General features: G+C 42.0%; 1 protein-coding gene across 50 annotated transcripts in view; it reads left to right on the forward strand.

Annotated features, from left to right (window-relative positions):
- MAP2 (microtubule associated protein 2) overlaps positions 1 to 20,015 on the forward strand; it is a 225,994-nt gene that overhangs the window by 186,728 nt on the left and 19,251 nt on the right. For 24 of the 50 annotated variants that reach the window (XM_038143129.1, XM_038143130.1, XM_038143125.1 and 21 more), the window contains 6 exons: positions 3,499 to 7,308; positions 7,557 to 7,763; positions 8,134 to 8,268; positions 12,424 to 12,485; positions 16,353 to 16,526; positions 17,919 to 18,072. In XM_038143129.1, coding sequence (XP_037999057.1) covers positions 3,499 to 7,308; positions 7,557 to 7,763; positions 8,134 to 8,268; positions 12,424 to 12,485; positions 16,353 to 16,526; positions 17,919 to 18,072 — 4,542 coding nt within the window. The remainder of the gene's footprint in view (positions 1 to 3,498; positions 7,309 to 7,556; positions 7,764 to 8,133; positions 8,269 to 12,423; positions 12,486 to 16,352; positions 16,527 to 17,918; positions 18,073 to 20,015) is intronic. The other 26 variants (XM_038143118.1, XM_038143134.1, XM_038143117.1 and 23 more) reach the window with 13 other exon arrangements.

Genomic DNA, 20,015 nt, shown 5'->3' on the forward strand with positions numbered 1-20,015 from the left:
GAGTTTTCTAATAATTCTTCTGCCATGGCTCAAGCAAAGACTGTTCTACTGTACTGATCCTAACAGCCCATAGGCTGAGTGGTATGTTTTAGAAATTTGGATGAACAAATAGTTACATTGCATTCATTGATTTGTTTGACTTAATTGATGGTGAGGAGCCTGGGGATAAGTGGGGAAACAGCAAAGAAAATGAAGAGTCCTTACGTTAAAATAGTGACTTTCCCATATAGATTTCAGATGTCAGACAGACAGTGCAAGGGAGAAATTGTTTATAAACCCATTCAGTGCAGGAAACTTGGCAGAAATCTTGCAAAAACCATTAATCATTAGCCATGCATAAGGCCTATTATGACTATGAAAGGTCTCAGTATTTTGCCAAATCCAGGATTCATACAGCAGATTGACTTGCTGGCGTTCGGCAGTCTGTATTACCAAGGTCAGCAGAAAGAAATCAATGCCTCATACCTTCCTCCACCTCAGCTGAATGTCTTGTACTGGACTAAACAGCACATTTATTAGAAAAATATCAGTGTACTTTGAGCTCATTGATGCATTAGTGTTGTCAGAGCCATCCATCATTCCATTCCATTTCCATTTCCAATGACTATTTGACCCACTGTCATCCTTGGGAGAGGTATGCCTGTAAAACACTTTTAGCTCTCATCTTGTGGCATAAACATGCTTGTCTGGGGGGAGGCAGGCTTTTGGTTTGGTTTTATCCCTGAGGAAAATTCAGTTCCGTGGTGGCTAAAATGAACTGGGTACTGGCAGTCCTTTACAGACTTACATTGAAAATATTGAGCTGAAAGGGTTATGTAAATGCAGTCCTGAAAGGGTTATGTAAAAGCAGTCCTGTTCAGCTGTGTGCTTGGTGTTTACTGTTGGTGGGCATGTCCCCTATTTTTTCCATCTCCAAGAAGAAGAACCAGTAAAGAGTCTGATGGCTGTGGAAGTGAAACCTGCTGCTCTTCCTGGGAAGCAAGTGGGGAAAGAACACAGGCCCCTTAAGCCTTTGGACCAGGCAAAGGCCCTCTGCGAGGGTCAGTCGGATTCTGGTTCAGTGTGTCACAAAGAAAAAGTGCCAAATGTGGCATCCAGCAGGGAGAGTGTGACCTTTGTGGTGGGAGCACTCCTGAAAGGCACACCCTCTTCCTTGGCTGAAGAAGGTGTGTCCTCTTTAGGTTTGCATGTGTTTGCCGCCAGCAAATCCTTCTCCAGCTTTCTCCAGCGCTTTCCAAGCCTGCTTCATTTTCTGTTTTTCCCATTTATTAGTATGACTGCTCTTGTTATTATGCTTGAAGAGTGTGTAGTGGATAATTTGATTGTGTAGGTGCTGTATGACAACATGGTTTCCCACCGCTGCGGCTGATTCCTGAGTTTTTTACTTTGCCATGATAAAATATTGCTTTGCAGCTAAGCTTATTCCTCTGTGTAAGCCTTTTTTCCCCATCTCAGATGTGTTTGCCAGTCACATTGCTAATCTATGTATTTTTTTTCTTTTTGGTGCAGAGGTTCATCTGCATTTCTTTCAAACAGCAGATTTGCCGCCTTTGACTATGACATAAAGATGCTTAAACTGTAGAAATGTTTTCATTTGCAGTGTGCAGGATTTTTGTTTGGTTGGTTTGGTTTTTTTGTCTGTGCTTCGGTGCATTCTGGTTTAGCTTCCTTAAAGCTATTGCTTCTTATATCATACCCTTGTCATCCATTGCAGTCCACCCCTCCTCTCCTCAGTCATTGCCAGAACTCTTATTTTTTGCGTGTGCCACTTTATTACAAATTTTTAACCCTGCTGGAATGCCCTTCTTAGGCAAAATCTCCATCACTTCCACTGGGACATTTGCCTTCAAGGTGAAGGTTAGGACTGGGTGCACTAGGTGAAGTCTAGACTTAATCTCTGAACAAAATGTTTACTGCAGTCATCTTTCAGTACAGAACTAGGCTTCAGTATTTTTCTTGTAATGGTATTTCTCTTCAGCCAGTGGAACAAGGTGTAAAGACATCTTGTGTGGATGTACCCACTCCCTGCCTGGCTAAGGAATGCTGCATTTTAGGAGGCTTGTGTTCCGAATGGCCCAGCTGAAGAACACTGAATTCCTTTGGCAGTCAGAATATGCTTTGATGCCATTGGTATTGTTTGCTTGCGCTACAGGAGGACGCAGTAGGATACATGGAGAAAAGCAGTATTCAGCTGTTTAATTTCTGTGAAACCAGGGTGACATCAACCCAGTGGCCATGCTTTACACTTCATGGGGATTGCAAGTCAGTCACCACATGTTAAAACATAAAGGAGCAAAATTACTGTAGGTGTAGATTTCTAGTTTGGTTACTTGTAGATTTTAGAATGGCAGTTGCTTTTTTGACTCGGTATTAGCAAATGTAAATATTTAAATAATGAGCAATACTTTGATACTAATTGTTCTAAAAACAGTCAGATTCATCAGAGCAGAAAGATGCCTCCGTGGACTTCAGATCTGAAGAAATTCAGAGTTGGCTCAATGCTACTTGTAATAAGCTTTAGAAAAAACTTAAAAAACCTATTTCACAGATTAGTGCAGAAAGATATGCCGCATTCTGTTGTCATTCTCTTCATATTTTCCATTATAAGACGATTTCAAGGAGATAGGAATCATTATCTTCCACAGGACATTAAAAAAGATCAAGCTATTAATGATTAACAGAGTGGGTATTAAAAAAAAAACTTAACTAGGTATTAGCCTCTGAAAATAAAGTGGCAGAGTATAAGAGTAGCCTTTTTAGTTTAGCACCTGATCTAGAGTCACAGAAACATGCCAAGTATTCTTTGACTTCAGCTACAGCTGTAGGTGAACTGGCCATTTTGAAGACCAGACCTTCAAGATCTGGAAGTATTAATAGGTCTGTTGCTGATTTCCACATGCTGGCTTGGTGACAGCAGTGAGATTTTGGTCATTTGACAAAGAGCAAGTGTTATAAGCTGGTACGGTTAAAAAACCAGCCTCTTCTGAAACTTGCAAAACCCTTTGCAGGCATTATCTCTAGTTTAGGCTGCGTGAAGAAGAAAAATGTATAAAAATACATAGGAATGTATAACTATATATGTTTTAAATATCAGCAACACACAAAGGTACCACTGGTTCCTTTGAAGTTGCAGACTTCAGTAATTCAAAACTAACACAAGCTACAGAGTCCAGCAAAGCTTCTAATGAAGTGAGGTTATTTGTGATTTTGCTGTTGTATACAAATCATGAAGACAAAGAATTTACATGAAATCATCTCATTTCAGTGCTCACATTTATATGTGTACAACTCACATTTTTCTTAGAAAACTTTATATATTGAAAGGAAACTAGTATTTAACGCTTTAAAGCAGATTTCTAGGTGGATGCCTTGCTGCATGCTCACATCTTTCTCCCTTTCCATTCCATCATTCATATTAAAATGTTGTAGGCCATGTGACTTGCCTGCCTGTAAGTGCTTTAAATAATTTTGCTATAAAACCCAAACAAATTACTTCAGATTTACTTGCAGCCACGAAGATGGAATTCCGTGTCCAGGAGGGCACATGCCCTTTTGCAGCAGAACCATTAGACACAAAGCAACGTGAATCTGGGAAGGACAATAAGACTGTTGAGCAACCTAAATACGATGCCTTAGTTCCACAGTCAGCAAAAACAGAGGCTGCAGATAAAAAGGATTCAGAGAGCAAAGACAAAGAAACAATGCTTTCACCTCCATCAGAATGGATCTTGAAAACTGATTCACAGAAGAAAGGGGAAGCCAGTTTTGCAGAACCTGCTGCTAAGCCTCCTGCTCCTCAAGAACAAGAGCACTTGTCATCTCAGCTGCCTGAAGTGAGCAGGGCAGAAGAAAGGACTGCAGGTGTGCCCTCATCAACCAACGAAGTTATGGCTATCAAATTTCAAGACAACCTCAAAGATATCCAAGGTGGTGCCATCAGCCATGGTGAAAGTTCTCTATTGCTACCAGAACCCAAGGCAGAAGCAGCCAAAAGTGAACTTCCTTCAGGCCCATCTCCTGCTCTCCCCCAGGAGCTTTCACTCAAAGACAGTTTCAAAACACATCAGGAACTCACTGACCAACTGTTTGCCAAAGACCTCAGTAAAGATGAACAGATCCACAGAGACAGGACATTATCTCTCCAAGAAGTCTCAGCAGTAACTGTAGATGGATTGAAAACTCCAAGCACCCCAAAAATCCCTCCATGGGGAGAGGAAAAGGACATGACTAAGGATGAGAGCGATGAAGAGGAAAGGTACGACTTCTATGATAAAGGGGAGGCTCGAATATTAGATGATGGTAAAATTACCACAAAATCAGAAGTTAAGACAGTTTCCCCAGACAAAACAGACTTTCAGAAGGATGGTGAAGCTAAAAAGTCAGCTGATAGTCTCAAAGCAGAAAAAGAAACGGACCAAAGTGGGCTCTCAGCAGCAGCAGATGTGAAAAAGGAGGCACAGCAAAGCACACGGGTACCCCCAGCTAAGTTAAGCCAGGAACTGACCCTTGAGAAAACAGCAGAGCACCCTGATACCGCTCAGTTATCCAGAGTAACAGAGAAAGCCCCTGAGGCACCAGGTTTAACCACTGAGAAGACTCCTACTCTAGAAGCTTCTCAAGACAAAGCTGTTAAAAAAGATACTGAGGAGGGTAAGACAAGTCTTGCAGCTCCTTATCAAATGAAAGAAGAGGAGGATCAGTCAGGAATGTCAAAGTATTTTGAAACCTCTGCTCTGAAAGAGGAAGCCTTCAAAGCAGATGGTCTGAAACAAAGCAGTGATTACTATGAGCTAAGTGACACTAAAGAGAGTAAATATGAGCCTTATCAGAGAGGTCCTCTAATACCTGAAGATGAAGAGGAGGAGGAAGAGGAAGAATTACAGACAGAATTAAATCAGCAGCAGAATGTGCATGCTCGTGAAATGGGGTACAGTACCCTGGCTCAGAGCTATACACCAGACACATCTGAAGAACCCAGTTCTCCAACAGAAAGAATGTTCACTATTGACCCCAAAGTGTACGGGGATAAGAGAGAACTTCACAGTAAAAATAAAGATGACCTAACTCTGAGCAGGAGCTTGGGACTTGGGGGGAGATCCGCAATTGAACAGAGAAGTATGTCTATTAACTTGCCCATGTCCTGTCTGGATTCAATAGCCCTAGGATTTAGTTTTGGTCGTGCACATGATCTTTCTCCCCTCGCTTCAGATATTCTAACTAACACTAGTGGAAGTATGGATGAAGGTGATGACTACTTGCCAGCAACCACACCAGCGTTGGAGAAGGCCCCCTGCTTCCCCATTGAAAGCAGAGAGGAAGACGAGCACACAGAAGAAGAAAAAGTGATGGTAGAAGAAAAAGTCCAGCCTGAGACCTTGGCTGAACCATCTTTCCAGGCCAAAGATTACTACAAAAATGGGGCTGTCCTGGCTCCTGACCTGCCTGAAATGTTAGACTTGGCAGGGACAAGATCTAGATTAGCCTCTGTGAGTGCAGATGCTGAGGTGGCACAGAAGAAGCCAGTTCCTTCTGACACTGTTGTGGAAGACAGCAGCACAGCCCTGCCACCTGTGACAAATGAAAACCATGTAATTCTGAAAGCTGAAAGTCAGCTGGAAGACTTGGGCTACTGTGTTTTCAATAAGTACACAGTACCACTCCCTTCTCCAGTTCAGGACAGTGAGAATTTAACGAGTGAAACCTGTCCCTTCTACGAAGGCACAGATGAAAAACTGAGACGTGGCCTCGCTCCTGACTTGTCTTTAATAGAAGTGAAGCTGGCAGCTGCTGAAAAATCAAAAGAAGACTTCCTCAGTGAAAGAGATTCAGGTCAGCATGGTGAGTCCACTCTGGTGAGGGACTTTGAGGAGGAGAAAAAAGAGAAACTGGATACTGTGCTAGAAAAAAGTGAAGATCAAGCTGACTCTAAACAGGTCTGTCCCATTAAAGGAGCAGAACCAGAGAAGACAAGAGCTGAGGCAGTGTTAGAAAGGAAAGAAGAAAGCGTGGCTAGTAAAGTTCATTTACCTGCCGATACAATGTATGACAGAACTTCTGCTTCAGAGATAGCAATAGAAAAGGATTCTATTTGTTTGTTGTTGGAGAAGGAGAAGACTCTAAGTGTTGTTCCTGAGATAGCTGAGATAGCTGAGATAGAAGCTCCAATTAAACCAGATTACAATGCAATTAAACACGATATGGAGGTAGCTGCAAGGAGAGCTGACCAAGAATATCAGAGTAAGTTAGACACTAAGATCAGTGAGGTTGTTTCTCTTCCATTAGGGAAGGACAAAGCCTCTCTTAAAAAAGCAGAGCCTGAACCCAAAGACACTCAGCAGAAAGAGGAGACCATCTTCTCCAGAGAAGCAAAGGATGCAGATGTACTTTCCAAGATGGAGCCGAGTTATGCAAAGGACAGCACCAAACTGTCAGAAATTGAAATTAAGGAAAAAGTAACTAAGCCAGATCTGGTACATCAAGAGGCAGTTGATAAGGAGGAATCCTATGAATCTAGTGGAGAGCATGATCAAGCCCAAGAAAGTTTGAATGGAGAATCTGTGAAACCAGAGGATATCAAAGCAGAACATCCAAAACCTCCCGTGTCTGGGGAGGAGATGCCTACACAGTTACCAGCTAAGGGGGCTTCTGTGGAGCTCCTCTTTCCAAAAGCTGAGCCTCTCCGGGAGGAACCTGCTGAGGTTCAGATGGAGAGCATACCACAACTTGTAGAAGGAGCTGAAGAGACTCTTGATAGAGCTGTGAAACCTACAGAAACCCAAAAGCTGCTGCCATGTGAACTGGCAGCTGGAGCCCCGAAAGAGGAAGAATATGAGGAAGAAGAGGTGGAAGCAGGGCAAGAAGCAAAAGAAGAGGATAAACAGCATCTTGTATCAGAAATGCCCCCAGAGTTTGGCGAGCCTCGTGCAGAAGAAATGGGAGCCAAGGGTAGCCCAGAAGCCCTGCCTGAGCTGAAAGGCATTATTGAATCAGTAGTGACAGTGGAGGATGACTTTATCACAGTGGTGCAGACAACAGTTGATGAGGGTGAATCCGCTTCTCACAGCGTGCGCTTCGCTGCTACTCAGCAGGAAGACATTGAAACAGGAGACTCCCAGGCTGAGGAGGAGCTAGATCTTGAAGAAGTGGAAGTTGAGCCCAAGGAAGGCTCCCGAGAGGCTCCTGCTTCACCCCAGAGAGAAGAAATCCTGCTCACTAACTACAAAACAGAGACGTGCGATGATTACAAAGATGAAACAACAATTGATGACTCCATCATGGACACAGACAGTCTCTGGGCAGACACTCAAGGTGTGCATTATCCTTTCTGTTTTGTCTGTTGAATATTTTTACTTCCAAATCATAATGATTGAAAAGCAAAATTATTTCAGTTATAATAGTAATCTCAGCATGTTTCAGAAAAATGGTAAAAATAGTTTGCTTTTTAAAAATTAATCGTCTGCTCTGTCTTCAACTATTTTTTCCCCGCTCCTCTGAAGTATTGTTAACATTTGTTACTAATCTTTTGTTTGTTGTTGTAATTTGCTCTGATCCTACAGATGATGATAGGAGCATCATGACTGAACAGTTAGAGACTGTTCCTAAAGAGGAGAAAGCAGAGAGAGAATTGCGAAGATCATCTCTTGATAAGCATAAAAAAGAGAAACCTTTTAAAACTGGGAGAGGCAGGATTTCTACTCCTGAAAGGAAAATAGCTAAAAAGGAACCTAGCACACTCTCCAGAGATGAAGTGAGAAGGAAAAAAGGTTCATTTCACACTCCTATTACAATTTTTTTTTTTATTTTCTTACTATTTTACAGTCTGGTTACTCTGCTGTAGATTATGTGCACCATGGCATTATTAATGGTAGTTTTTTAATGAGATATTGTACAACTATGTGAGAAGCCATGTCCAAGGCTCACTGGTCCTATTTGATTGTAGACATCCCCACTGATTACTGGGTAATGCACCAGTGCTTCCCCCTCTTCCAGCATAGGATTTGTTCCCCTCGGAAGAAGCAACGCGTTGGGTTGGAGTTGTGGGGCAGTGGGCCTGACACTTGACATATTGATCATATGAAATGGTTTGCTGGGCTTTTTTCTGATTCTGTGTTTTTGTGTTCTTTTTGTCCATAGCAGTGTATAAGAAAGCTGAACTTGCTAAAAAAACTGAAGTTCAGGGCCACTCTCCCTCCAGGAAAATAATTTTAAAACCTGCTATCAAATATACTAGACCAACTCATCTCTCCTGTGTTAAACGGAAGCAGACAGGTGACTGCGTTCTGTTCAGTTATGCAATGTGGCTGGCAAACATAGACATTTTCTTTTGTAAATCTCATAGCTCTAGCAGCTTCTCTATTTTTTTTTTCCTCCAAGAGTATCAATCTTCACAAATAGTATTGCTTTTTAGTGTCTTGTACCATTCTTCTTTTATTCTTTCTTTCTTTCCTGGTATTTGTTTGTTTGATGGAGGCCATGATCATGTATGCTTGTCATTGCTTGGGCCTCCAAGTGCTGTGGTTGTAACTTGGCATCGTGCTTAGAGTGTGGTGTTCTAGGAATCTCTACTCATCTTTAATTTGTGGATGATTTTTTTGTTATTTTTATTTTTTTTTAAATTATGCTTTATTTTTTTTCTGGTGGGAAAATGTTGGCAACTTAAACCATGGTATGCGTTTCCATTATTCTGCTTTTTTACTCTCATGCATAATAAGAAGTGTTTCAGACTTATATTTTGTTTATTGATGTTATCTGCATTGACAATTCCCAATCTGTCACTGATGTTTATGCTATACAGTCAAAATCCACAGGGAGAATCCAGCCACATGCAGCATGGAGCTGAGAGAGAAGAAATCTGGGCTCACACTGCGAAATGCATTCCAAGCAAAAAAAATCTTAATATTTGGTAGAGGAAGATGAAAGGAAGAAAGAAATGATTCCTGTTACGACTTCATAGGTGTATCACTATTTAGAGGACCAAAATAACTCTTCCAGCATTTTCACATATTATTCATGGTTCCTGTGAGTTCCAAGTGGAAGGATGAACATCTTGACTTTCATTGTGATCTTAAAAAAAAAAAAAAAATTGCTAAAAGAGGCCAGGTTTTCTGTCGTGTAACATAGCCAAATGCTGTAGTGTGGTTGTTTGGAGCTAGGGCTTATAAGATAAGAAACAGGCACAGCAATGCAGAAGTGCACAGGCATCTTCTCACGGCTTAGAAATTAACAGGAGGATTCATTACCCATCGTATGGTTAAGGAAAGAAATACCAGAAGTGTCCCCAGGCAGTCATTCCCCTGCAGTTTTGCACCAGTCCCTCCTGTTGTGAATGCAGACCACCCCCTCAGGAAGGTCTGAGCAGTGAAAATGCAGTAAAAGGATGGTTTAGAGCAGGTTTGGTCTCCTGCCTCTGCTGTATGAAGTGTGGATTGTATCCTGGCTGTGTTCCATTGGGACACCAGAACTAACGATCCCATCCCCTTGCTCCTGTGACAGAATCTCATCCTTTTACTTCCCCCTCTCAGGAGAAATGGAACCAGGAAAGGAAAGGCTGGTTCAGTCTGCTCTATGTTGCACCGATGTCTTCTCCGCAGTTTGCAGTCTCTGGGCTGTCCTAAGTTGCACTCTGAACCAGAACTACCCAAAAGGGAGGAATTGTAAAACAGAGCTAAAACATTTCTCCTTGCTATCTCTTGCTGCTTGCTGAAGCACAGCTTGATAGCTCAGAAGTTACAACCCATAATTCACATGTTCTTTCAAAAGCCCCAGGGGATTCAGTAAGCTGTGGACATGGGTGGGGGAGAGGCATTGGCTTGGTAGTGTTCTCAGCTTCATCCACACTTCTACAGCTGTGTGGTCAGAGCTGTCGTGCCCTCAGCTACCAGGGCATGACAGCTCTGACCACAGGCTACTGACTCTACCACTGCCCCCTCTGAACTGTTCTGACCCTTAGGATCCCAGAGAGAACTGAGTCATACCAGTGGACTTGGATGAGAAAATCTTCCCTGTGCCTGAAACATGTGCTGCCTTGGCAAATCTCAGAGGTTTTTCTCTCTCACTGCAATGCACAGTGAAGCAGATGTATTAGTCAAAGTGAGAAATATAATACAAAAACCACCTCCCTTACTTAAGTCCTCCCTTATTTAAATCCTGAGGTGGAGAACAACCAAAATAATGGACCCAGACCGATCATAAAACTTTCAGAAATGTGGCTTGAACTTTCAGCTCTAAAGCTGAGGAGCCGAAACCATGCCAGAAAGTGATCAAAAATATTTCTTGGAATGTTTCAGCACACTCATTGTTGCTGGAAAAATTACAGTATGCCTTATTTTCTTCTACCTCCCATTTTTATACTTCCTGATGGGACTTGGGAGAAGACCACGAGAAAGACTGTAATGCTGTGTGATACTCTAAGAGTGCAGGTGGTCGTATGTTATCTTACATATCCCTGAGCTTGATTGTGTCATCCAGGTCTCTCCAGGATCTGGAATCTAGAGGGACATTGTCTCTCTCCCATTTTCTTTTTATATGAAATATAGCACCATTTCTTGAAGCCAGTTTTGACTGCCAGTGCATTCTGCTTGGAGTGGTCTTGTCAGCTTTAGTGATGCCTGGGTAATGGAGCTCCCCAAAAGTTCTTGGCAGTGTAGTCTACAGAGCGTTGAGTGTTTTGCAGTCAATTAAAATCTCCACACAGCATTTACCATTACTTCAAAATGAAGCATGTCCAGTCATAAGATACAGATATCTACCAAAAGAAGTTAAAATGTGCTTTTGTTTTGCACAATCGCCCAGAAAAGTACATTTTTCCTTTAATGCCCCTCAATACCTGAAAAAAAATTCCCATGTCACTGGTAAGTACTGGGAAGTACCAGTAACTTACAGCACCATATCCATGAGGCAGGGACTGGTTTCTGAGAGACTTGTCCTTGCCATATGAAAAAGAAATCCTAAGGCCAACCCTGATGAGAGAGTTGGGAAGTCTTTGCCTTGGCTGGTGTAGCTCCATGAGTGAAACCCCCAACCTGGCCTGGGTTTTGTTGGTGGCTGTCAGATGCTACTGCAGGTGTGTTATCAGAGGAGTGTTTTTGGAGGCAAGGCCAGGACAGTGACCTGGCCATGATATGCTTCTGTTTCTTGTTTTCAATTCTGTGGTTGCCCCCTGAGCTGAAACTAGTCTGTAGGGCCTGTAGAAACCTTCTGTTCAGATGGAGAAGTTCTGGTTGTTACCAGGCACATTGGCACAAGTGACACAGCTTTTTTTTTTCCAGCTCACAGTGGTGACTGGTTAGGGTTGAATGAATGCCAAGGGAAGGAGGAAAGAAGCTGTTTGTGGTTATCTAGAAGAGATGGAAACCAGACCCAAACCAGCAGTAACAGCTCTGCTGTACCCACCTCTCTTAAAAATTCAGAAGAACTGAAGTAGGCTGTTACATATTCTTTTCCTCCTCACAAGTTCTCTCTCCTACACCTTGGACTAGAGTGGGTAGTGTGACAGAAAACCAGGGATAACCTCACCACGCCTGGGAGCTGCATAAGAGAAGGGAAAAATTCACCTAACCTTTCCTGTATGAGGAATTAGGGGTGGTTTAAAGGTGGAAAACAGTTGGGTTTCTAGCAGAAGGTTGTCATTTGTGATTGTTGTCCTACTTCTGCTTTTACCAAGGGCATCCTGGCACAGGTACCAGAAGATTTCATGTTAGTTGTTAAGTGGCACATCACTTCCTAAGCAGCAGCCTTGGGGTGAAGCTAATAACCTGCTTTCCAAAAAGCTGCCCCATTCAAAAACCAGTGTGGATGAATTTGAAGTCCAAGAGAAACATCTTACCTCAAACCTTGTTGTATCAAATAAATGAAATACTGCATTAACATTCTTGATGTCCCAGATAAACCTTCAATTTCCAAATTCTTGAGAGCTTAGTTGACCATGACACACTGACCTTGTTGACACAACTGGGATGAAAATTCAACAGTGAATCTCTCTCTATCCATTATGAATGTTGGCTAATATTTTGAAAGTGGTGACTACAGAGGCCTCTCTTAAAATTTTAATTTGTGGATGATTTAAAGGAACTTGATTTTTAGAGGACATCCTGAAAATCAGGATGCTGAGTTTTCTGAGGATTGAGCAGAAACTTATATTTGTCAGCTATTTCTGGAACATTTTTCGTTTATAGACTTTTAGGAGCATGAATACAAAATTTCATTTTGTTCAAAACACATAGGATATCATTTTAGCTCAAGTAAGAGGAATACAGAAAATGTTTAAGGCAAGTAAATGTCTGCATACAGTTCACTGAGGGTAATTCACAAAGTACTTGCTTTGCACAGTAGTTTCAAGGCCTTTAATTGGTCTAACAAGTGTACTGAATGGAAATGCTTATTATTACTGTCTTTAACTATCAAGTCTTTCTTTGGATTTCTCAGCAGCAGGTGGTGAAACAAACCAGGCTCCTGCTGTATTTAAACAAGCAAAGGAAAAACTCTCAGTGAGTAAACTAATCTTATTGTTCATCTTTATAATCTCCTTTTGCCCTTATTTCTCATATTTTTTGTCTTAATTCAGTAAGTAATTGTGTGTTCCATTTAAAATTTGTTCGCCATATTCATTATTCATTTAAAAGGATAATTAAAACCACCTTTTCTGAATAACCTTAGAAGTCTAGTCTCAAGGGGTAGATGGTGATAGTTTGGAGACCCACAGAGGGCCCACAGACTCCAAACTGCAGGACTTGAAGTCTGGGCAGCATTTTGAGCCAGACCATTCTGTGGGATAAGCTGCATATCTTGGCCTTTCCTGCAGCACCCAACTTGCATTGTCACCTTGCTGGACTGCTGGGTGTTACAAAACCAGAAGGGGGAAGGCAGAAGCCCTCCCCCAGGACTGCTGGATATCTCCTGGTGTGCCATTCCACAGCCCAGTGTTCTGCAGGGGCCATGCCTGTGTAGGAGTTACTGGCCAGCAGAATTTACATTTACTGCTTTCAGTATGGCCACTTCCTGGGCCACTGTCTGTGCTATAATATATCAGATTACAGCCTGCCTTGCTTTGCCTTCAGCTGCTCTACAGCCTTTTCTGCTTCCTGTGTCTGGCTCTCTTAAGGAAAGACTCCCTTACTCCTTGCTGACCCTGCACTGTTTCTGTTCCTTCCCTCCAAAATCCCCAGGAAACCAACCTCCATTCACTCTGCCCTATGCAATTATTTTTGCCATGACAGTGACACATGCTAATTCACAGCTGCAGCACAACACTTTGTTATCATAGAATCATAGAATATGTTGAGTTGGAAGGGACCCATCGGGATCATTGAGTCCAACTTCTGGCCCCGAGCAGGACCATCCCCCAGCATTAACAATTAAAAATTTCTTTAGAATTTTTCTAAATTTCCTAATATATTTCCTAGTGTATTCCATGGATGATATCTTTTGTTTGTTCAACCAGACTCTCAATTCTTTGGGGAGCAAAAAGCTGTGTCACATGAAGTGCTACACACTGTTTATGAATTGTAAGAAACTGGTAGTGCTGAGAGCACTTTTGGAGGCTGTGGAGGAACCATGGTTTTTCAGGTCTGACCCATTCCAGCTCAGAACTGGGAAACTATTAGAGCTTCTTTACAAGTGACTAAGGTCTGGGCAGGTTTATGGGCTGAGTCTGAGCATGTTTTATTACTGTCTTCTCTTGACAGACCATCAACACTTGCACAAGAGAAGCCAATACTTGCCCATTTTCAGTGTTTATGTAGTGCTCTAGTACAAGCTCTGCAAAATCATTCTGTGAAATTATCTTTCTGTATACCTTTCCTATTCCTGCCCCTTATGTTATAGCACACGTCAGAAAGCTGTCCCCTGCTTACTTTCTCTCCCTGTTGCCTTGTCTCTCTGGCTGCCACACTCACTGCCTCTTGGATATTTTCTCTTCTGTGCCTTACCTTTGCCTCTGCTTTTATAAAGACCTCTCCCTATTTTTGTCGTTTTGTTTCTTTGTGGTTTTCAGCTTTTATGTCCTTGAAGTTCAGCCTTTTCCTCTCCACTGGTAATGTTAGATCATCCAGCCTGGTCAGTTTTGTTATTCATGTTCAGACTGCAGGTTACACAGACAAGTTCAGGAAAAGCTGAACAGTTCCATCTGCTGGAAGCAGCTGTGTACCTGCAGTTCCCAGTGAGGTGATGAAAACCTGTGCCATGTGTTAGGAACACCTTGAAATAAAATGAGGGTTCTGCATCCCCACTTCAGCAATCCCTGAGAGTCACATAGATCTTTGTCCTCTGGGCAGCTGACTCTTCCAGCAACAAAAATTAAAACAGAGGTCAGAGGTATTGCTAACAGAGACTGAGTTGTCCTGCAGGGATTGAGACACAGTTTCTTTGCTTGCTCAGCCAGCTCTGGGCAGATTCTGCTGCTATACCTGATGCTAAAAAGGGCCTTGTTACCTACATAACATGGAGGGACTCTAGGCTGTGATAACCAGAGCTGTGCAGTAGCTCAAGGCCATGCCTTTTCCCCACCTGTTCCATTGACAGATCTCAGTGTTGTCCATCTTTAGCATCCACATTAGATACATGTATTCACAGAGGACACTGAGAAATATGAGTGAAAAGTCTTTGCACTGTGATTAGAACCTTAATCTTCACGAGCTTTTCAGTCTCATTATAGGGGTAATTTCTTGCATGCAAGTTGAAAATGGTGAAAACCACAGAATGAAGATTTGGGCCTCAAGCAATGTGTGCTTAGTTCTATCTCTAGTTCAGAAAGCCAGGTGAAAGGTGCTTGCAGAATGTCTGCTTCTTGGGGCCACCCAGCATAGATACCCTGCTTCCATAGAGTTTCAACATCAATAAATACCTTCATGGATTTCTAAACATGATCCAAAGTTTCACAAATGGATGAGACCCATAAACTGAACCGTGACAAACCAGTCAAAGTCTGGAAAAGCCTTTGATTTGACAGAAACACATATTCTCTAGTTTCTGTGTAGAATAATTATTCACTGGCTTTCTTCTGTTTGTTCTCAGACAGTAAAATAAGTATTAAAAAAGAAAGAGGCATAAATATGCTGCAAAACTCATTATGGGAATATGTTCTTGCTAGTAAAGCACTTCCATCCTGGTGTCTTGTCTTGCTGCTTGGTCTGGAGGCATCCAACAGAACTCCTCTCAGCTGCACTGTGGGACTGGAATTGGTTGATACACAGTTCTGGAACTCAATCGTGTGGGTGATGTCACAGATGAGATTCAGCACACCAGCCTCAGTATTCCATAGGCTGAGCATATAGCCTAAGCCAGAGGCCTGTCAGAGCTGGACAGCCCATTCTTTTCTCATTTTCTAACAACAAAAGTTAAAAGCAGCTCATGTACCTTTTCTGAACATAGGGAAAGTCTAGGGGATTGATTGAGATCAAAAGCCAAGTTCAGTGCTAAAGTTCAGTGCAAATCCCAGGAAGACAGGCCCATTGGGATTGTTCCTGTGAGTAATTTCATGCTAATATGACTACAGAGATGATCAGGACTTCCAAGGTAACACCTTTGCAACTGCTCTTTGTAATATCAGTCATACTTATGGAAGAAAAAAGGTGTTTCTTAAGCAAGTAGCCCTGTTCTGTTTCAAAGAGATTCCTTTTGGTAAAGCAGTAACATGCTTCTAAATATTAACAAAGATTTTCTGTCTGTCCTGTTGGTGTTTAATTGTTCTTTCAATGGGATATTGTCATTGTTTGGTATCAAACAAGTATTTGTTCACAATAACATACCATGTCAGCCTTTCAACCATATATGCTTTCCTCATCCCAGGACTCCATACTGCCCGTATAAATTTATGAATTTCTATGGAGTGACACCAAATGCACAGAGCAGTATCTGGGGTGTGTTAGAGATTTTGTCTGTACACAGTGGCAAAAGAAGGAATTACTGTTGTCCTCCTGCTGTTGTGGGAATACTGGTGTAACTTTTCTTCTAAGATTCCCACTGTTTTATACTTGATCTAGCCTGGAGGGATGTATTTCAGCTTTAAAGGGCTGGGATCTCTTGGTGCTCCTGTAGCTTTGCACTCGTTTCTAATGCAGCAGTTGTACCAGTTAAATGCCATACCTGGCACCATTTTTTTCCTAATAACACAAGACCCAAATAGCATCTGCAGAAAAAGGCAGATTTTTAGAATTGGTAACTCTGTCCAGACCAAGTTTCAGTAAAACAACACAAACTGAAACTTCCATGATTGTCAGATCTGCGTAGACCATTACCAGACACAGGAAAAGTATTATTCATAGCTTGGCTTTTTTTTTTTTTTTTTTGGTCCATGTTGCATGTGTTTTCATTTTGTTCAGCTTCATGTTGTGTTTTGTTTGTTTTCTCATGACTAGACTGCCTCTTTGTCAAAGATTCCTGCCTCAAAGTCTAGAGCAAAGTCATTGCTTCCTCCAAGACCCAGCTCAGCTTGCTCATTAACCACTAAAAGGGCCACATGTCTGGATACAGACAGTTTTTTTGTTCGGCCCTCCTCTGCAGGCCCAAGAGACTCAAAATCAGATGCTAAGGTAAGGTAGCAGAGTTGGTGGAGAGAGTCAGAGATGCACAGGTGAACTCCATGAAACGCATTATCTGCCCACTGAATTTGAGTACTTCTCTGCGAAGCTCCTGTGGGATTACTTACATCCAGTGGCAGAAAAATTAATTAGCAGGTTACAAGATGGATAAAAATGGAGATACTCCAGAGGAAACATAAGTGAAGTAATAAGTAGAAAGACATCTCTTCTTTCTGTTGATCATATGGATGCTACTTCATTAACTGCCCAGAAGTTACAGCCATTTGCAAGTGGGTAGGTGGTGAAGAGCAGCAGGACTAACTTGCCATCCAAGTTTAAAAAAAATGTAATTTTTGACCTGTTAATATTCTTTGAAATCAAATTCAGCGTCCAGCATAGCAGGGTGCAGTTCTAATTACCAGCAGTAGGGGATAGAATAGGGCAGAATCCAATGCTCAAGGACCAAATTTAGTCAATGCATAAGACTTTGTGAAGAAGTTGCAGTAGAAATTTAAAAAGATGATTGGCAGTCCATTCCAGCTTCTCCATGTTTACATTTAACTTGGTTTTTTTTCAAATCTACATTATGGTGAGTTAACTATCCCCATTTAAAAATTGGTTTTGCCATTGACTTACATTTTTTGTTTAATGCCATACTTGGTGTGTCTTTTACTGGTTGGGACCGTCATAATTTGTCTTTAGGAAGAATGTCTGCTTATACTGGTCTGTCTTTGGCTGCACATCCCATAAGCTCAAAAATATTCTAACATACATGTCCATTGCCTTAATGGTAAAGAAGGATTTACTTTACTCTGGTAAAGAGAAGGTATGCACTGATTTCAAAAAGTAAACATTTTATTATAGAAGGAATTAAACCAACTGGATTTATAATCCCACACTCGGGGAAAAAAAAGAAAAAAAAACCAACAAAACCTGTAGCTAAAAATTTATCTCCATAAGAAATGTACAAGTTAGTGTTTGAATATGCAAAAACCACACAACACCTACCAATCTAGTGTCTGGACACCTAGTGCAGTTACTTTGCAGGTAAATTCACATAGGAATTTCACACTTGAGCTCTAGAGAGTTCTTTTACTTTCAATTTGCACTTAAAACCCCCACTTTTTTCCTTAGTAAGAGCCAGCTGTGGGATCCGTCCATATTTAGATCCAAGAATATCCCTAGATGTCTCGGGATAGTCATCAGATGTTTGGATGCAGTAAAGAAGCACCAGGGAGCTAAAGCAAAGCATGGAGGGTGACTGATCCCTGCAGGTTCCTGTGTGAGGAGCAAACTGGGCCCACAGAATTAGGTTTCCCCCTCTTGTGTGTAGATAGGGGAAATCTTAGGACAAAGAGTGAGTTTTGAAAACTAAACCTTCCTTTGTTGTTGTGCTGCTATTAGGATGGAGTAAGCAAGAGCCCTGAGAAGCGTTCATCTCTACCAAGGCCTTCCTCTATCCTTCCTCCTCGCCGAGGTGTTTCAGGAGACAGAGACAGAGAGGAGAACTCCCTCTCCCTCACATCTTCTCTTTCTTCTTCAGTACGACGGACTACCCGTAAGTTGTCTCTTTATTTTGCATATTAACCTTCTCCTGCTTCTGTGCTTGTCTCCATCCTCAGTAGATTTGTCACATTGCACAGCCTTTGACACAGAGGAGTGGGTCTGGGGTGTGCTGTTGGAAATTAGAGGCCACAGACTGGTTTTGTTCACATGCCAAGTGTCTGAAACCAGGGACAGGATGCACCTGCAGTGCCCAGAGCAAGGTTTGCTGCCCAGAGTAATTGCTGATATTAGAAAATGCCTTTGCAGAGAGCTCAGAGCTGGGTGAGGCGTTTAACACAGGGCATTTACAAATAGCAGCAAGAAATAATGAGTCAAAACTGAAGCAGACAACCTGAAATATTCTGACGGGTCTTGGAAAAGTGAACCTGATAGTTACAGTCATTTATTTGCTGCCTCCCAGTAATTATCTCCCTATGCTCTACTCCTAGGGTAAAATTTCTGCTGAGAATTGAGATGTTAACTAGCAGAGTGACTCACTGGGGGCAGTGAACGAGCTAGGTTCCTTTTATAAAGACCAAAGTTATCAAATCACAAGCCAAAATAAATTACAGGACAAAGACAGTTTATTAAATAACCCCAGAACTTTTAGTCAGGCCTGAGAACCTACATGTGGCTTCCTGCTTTCCAATTGGAGTTCCTCTGCCTTCTCTCTTTAGAAACCAATCTCAGCCCTTTTTAAGGCAGATTAAGGGAAGTAGATGATTAAATTCTGAAAAAAAAGTCCTTTGAAATTCACAAGTGATGCTCCAAAGGTAAAACAGAGACCCTTTGAAAGCAGAGTGACCTCCAGCTGCCACAGCAGCCAGCCCATTCTCCTGACCAGGAGCAAGAGGCCATTAAGCATTTGGCAGGTGGTGAAAGGCTGAGGAATGAAAAGTAAATATACCAAACCTGGAAAGAGATGGGAGAAAAAAAATCACTTCCTGTCTCACATGGTATAGTGAGAAGCTTTAGGGTCGGTTGGGAAAGAAACCTTCAGGGAAATGGGAGTGGAGTATGTTCAGTCTGCCTAATGAATCATGTAGAGCAAAGAGTGTCTCCTGAGCCCCAGGGACAGGAGTGCATTGCGTTTGGGCCACCATCATTGCACAAATGGAATGATAATACTTAAGATAAGAATGTGTTTATTCCCACTGGATGCTTTTGAGAGGCCCATTGGATTTATAATTTCTGAACATTTGAAGACTGAAAACATACATGCACCCATTTGGCATCGGGGTTCCCAGGTTTTGAGAGTTACCTTGATCTTTCTCTCCATAAGTATTCTCAGCAATATTTTACTTTGGAGATATCTCAGCTTCTGTTTATTTCTGTTTGAGAGTTAGGAGCAGAGCTGGCTGCAGAAAGCACAGCTAGACTAATCCTTGTGCCCAGTGAAAAGGACTGGCAATGCCATAAACACTGAATGGAGCTGCTACAAAATGATATAGTTGGGGTTTTTTTTGCTTGCGTACAACTGTGACTTTTTATCAAGGTTGCCTCTGGTAATGGCTTTCTTTCACAGCACTAATGAAAAATAACAATTGAATGTGAGGACATCTACCCATCCACACAGCAGAGCTATAGCTTGTACGCCAGTTGAATGCCCACCTGGGGTTCATCTGCACTTTTCCAGCAGTGGTATGAAAAACAGCTCCAGCCAGGCACTCACACCTTTTCATTTCAGGAATATCATCAGAATTTTTACTGCTTTCTAGTTTATTGCCCAGATCCACTGAAATTGGTTGGATCAAGTCCCAGAGGTTGGATTCCAAGGATGCTTCTCATCCTTTGCCCAACATGGAAATAAATGTGATGATGTGCCTTGTTTAGGCAGCTTTGCAGGAAGCAGAGGTATTGTGGGAAGCACTCCTGTGGTACAAAATGGAGAGCTCAGCTCAGTCACTCTGGGGGTGTTAGCTCAATCTCTCACGGCCAGGTAATTCCTGGCAGGTT

This window comes from Motacilla alba, chromosome 7 (assembly GCF_015832195.1).
Source record: "Motacilla alba alba isolate MOTALB_02 chromosome 7, Motacilla_alba_V1.0_pri, whole genome shotgun sequence".
In the NCBI taxonomy this organism is placed as follows: domain Eukaryota; kingdom Metazoa; phylum Chordata; class Aves; order Passeriformes; family Motacillidae; genus Motacilla; species Motacilla alba.